At 60.0% G+C, this 819-nt stretch overlaps 1 protein-coding gene across 1 annotated transcript in view; it reads left to right on the top strand.

Annotated features, from left to right (window-relative positions):
• SLC38A12 (solute carrier family 38 member 12) overlaps positions 1-819 on the top strand; it is a 71,557-nt gene that overhangs the window by 12,917 nt on the left and 57,821 nt on the right. The window contains exon 3 of the mRNA XM_027770798.1: positions 318-399. Coding sequence (XP_027626599.1) covers positions 318-399 — 82 coding nt within the window. The remainder of the gene's footprint in view (positions 1-317; positions 400-819) is intronic.

Genomic DNA, 819 nt, shown 5'->3' with positions numbered 1-819 from the left:
CCCCCCCCCCCCAGCTCCTGGCACTCCCTTGAGCAGTCGCCTCACATCAGCTCATTTCATGACACTCCCTCCTGTGTACTGAAAATAAATTCTCAGTGTAGACAGCAACCTCAAAGCAAACACACAAGGCGCGGGATTGCACACACACTTTCATTTCCTACCAGGGAAGACCCACCTCGGAAGTTCTCTAGGGAACAGCTCTCAAGAGAGGACACTCTGGCTACCAGCTCTGACTGAGTCTTAAAATGGCTTTTCCGTTTTCTCTCCACCTCCTCCCACCTCCCTGTCTTGGCGACGGGCACGCGGCCCCTCCTCAGCTTTGTGACCACCACATTTGTGGTGGAGGCCATGGCAGCTGCCAACGCACAGCTCCGCTGGAAGAGGATGGAAACCCACAAGGTGCGTGTTGCCCTCCTCCCCGGTGGCCCCAAGAGGTGTCCCTGCAGCCAGTCCCTTTCCTCCCGACCGTGGAGGGCTCTGTCCATGGTGCGCTCCACGAGCCTGGTCTCAAAGCTGAAGCTTAATAGCCACGAAGCTCCCAGAACAGGGAGCCCCTGCTGTGGCCCCCTAATAGCGCCAGCCTGCACACCGTCCCCTGAGCTGGCTCTGTCCCCGATCCTTTGTGCCAGTGGCCCTGACAGCACCGGCCTGCACACCGTCCCCTGAGCTGACTTTGTCCCCGATCCTTTGTGCCAGTGGCCCCCTGACAGCGCCGGCCCACACACCATCCCCTGAGCTGGCTCCGTCCCATATCCTTTGTGCCGGGAGCTGTGCAGTAGCTTCTGAGCATCTCGCCTCCTCATGGGACGTGTGGACGTG

The sequence above is a fragment of the Tupaia chinensis genome, unplaced genomic scaffold, assembly GCF_000334495.1.
Source record: "Tupaia chinensis unplaced genomic scaffold, TupChi_1.0 Scaffold000159_1, whole genome shotgun sequence".
NCBI lineage: Eukaryota > Metazoa > Chordata > Mammalia > Scandentia > Tupaiidae > Tupaia > Tupaia belangeri.
The sequence above is the reverse complement of the archived record's forward strand: the minus strand, read 5'-3'. Positions and strand labels throughout refer to the sequence as shown.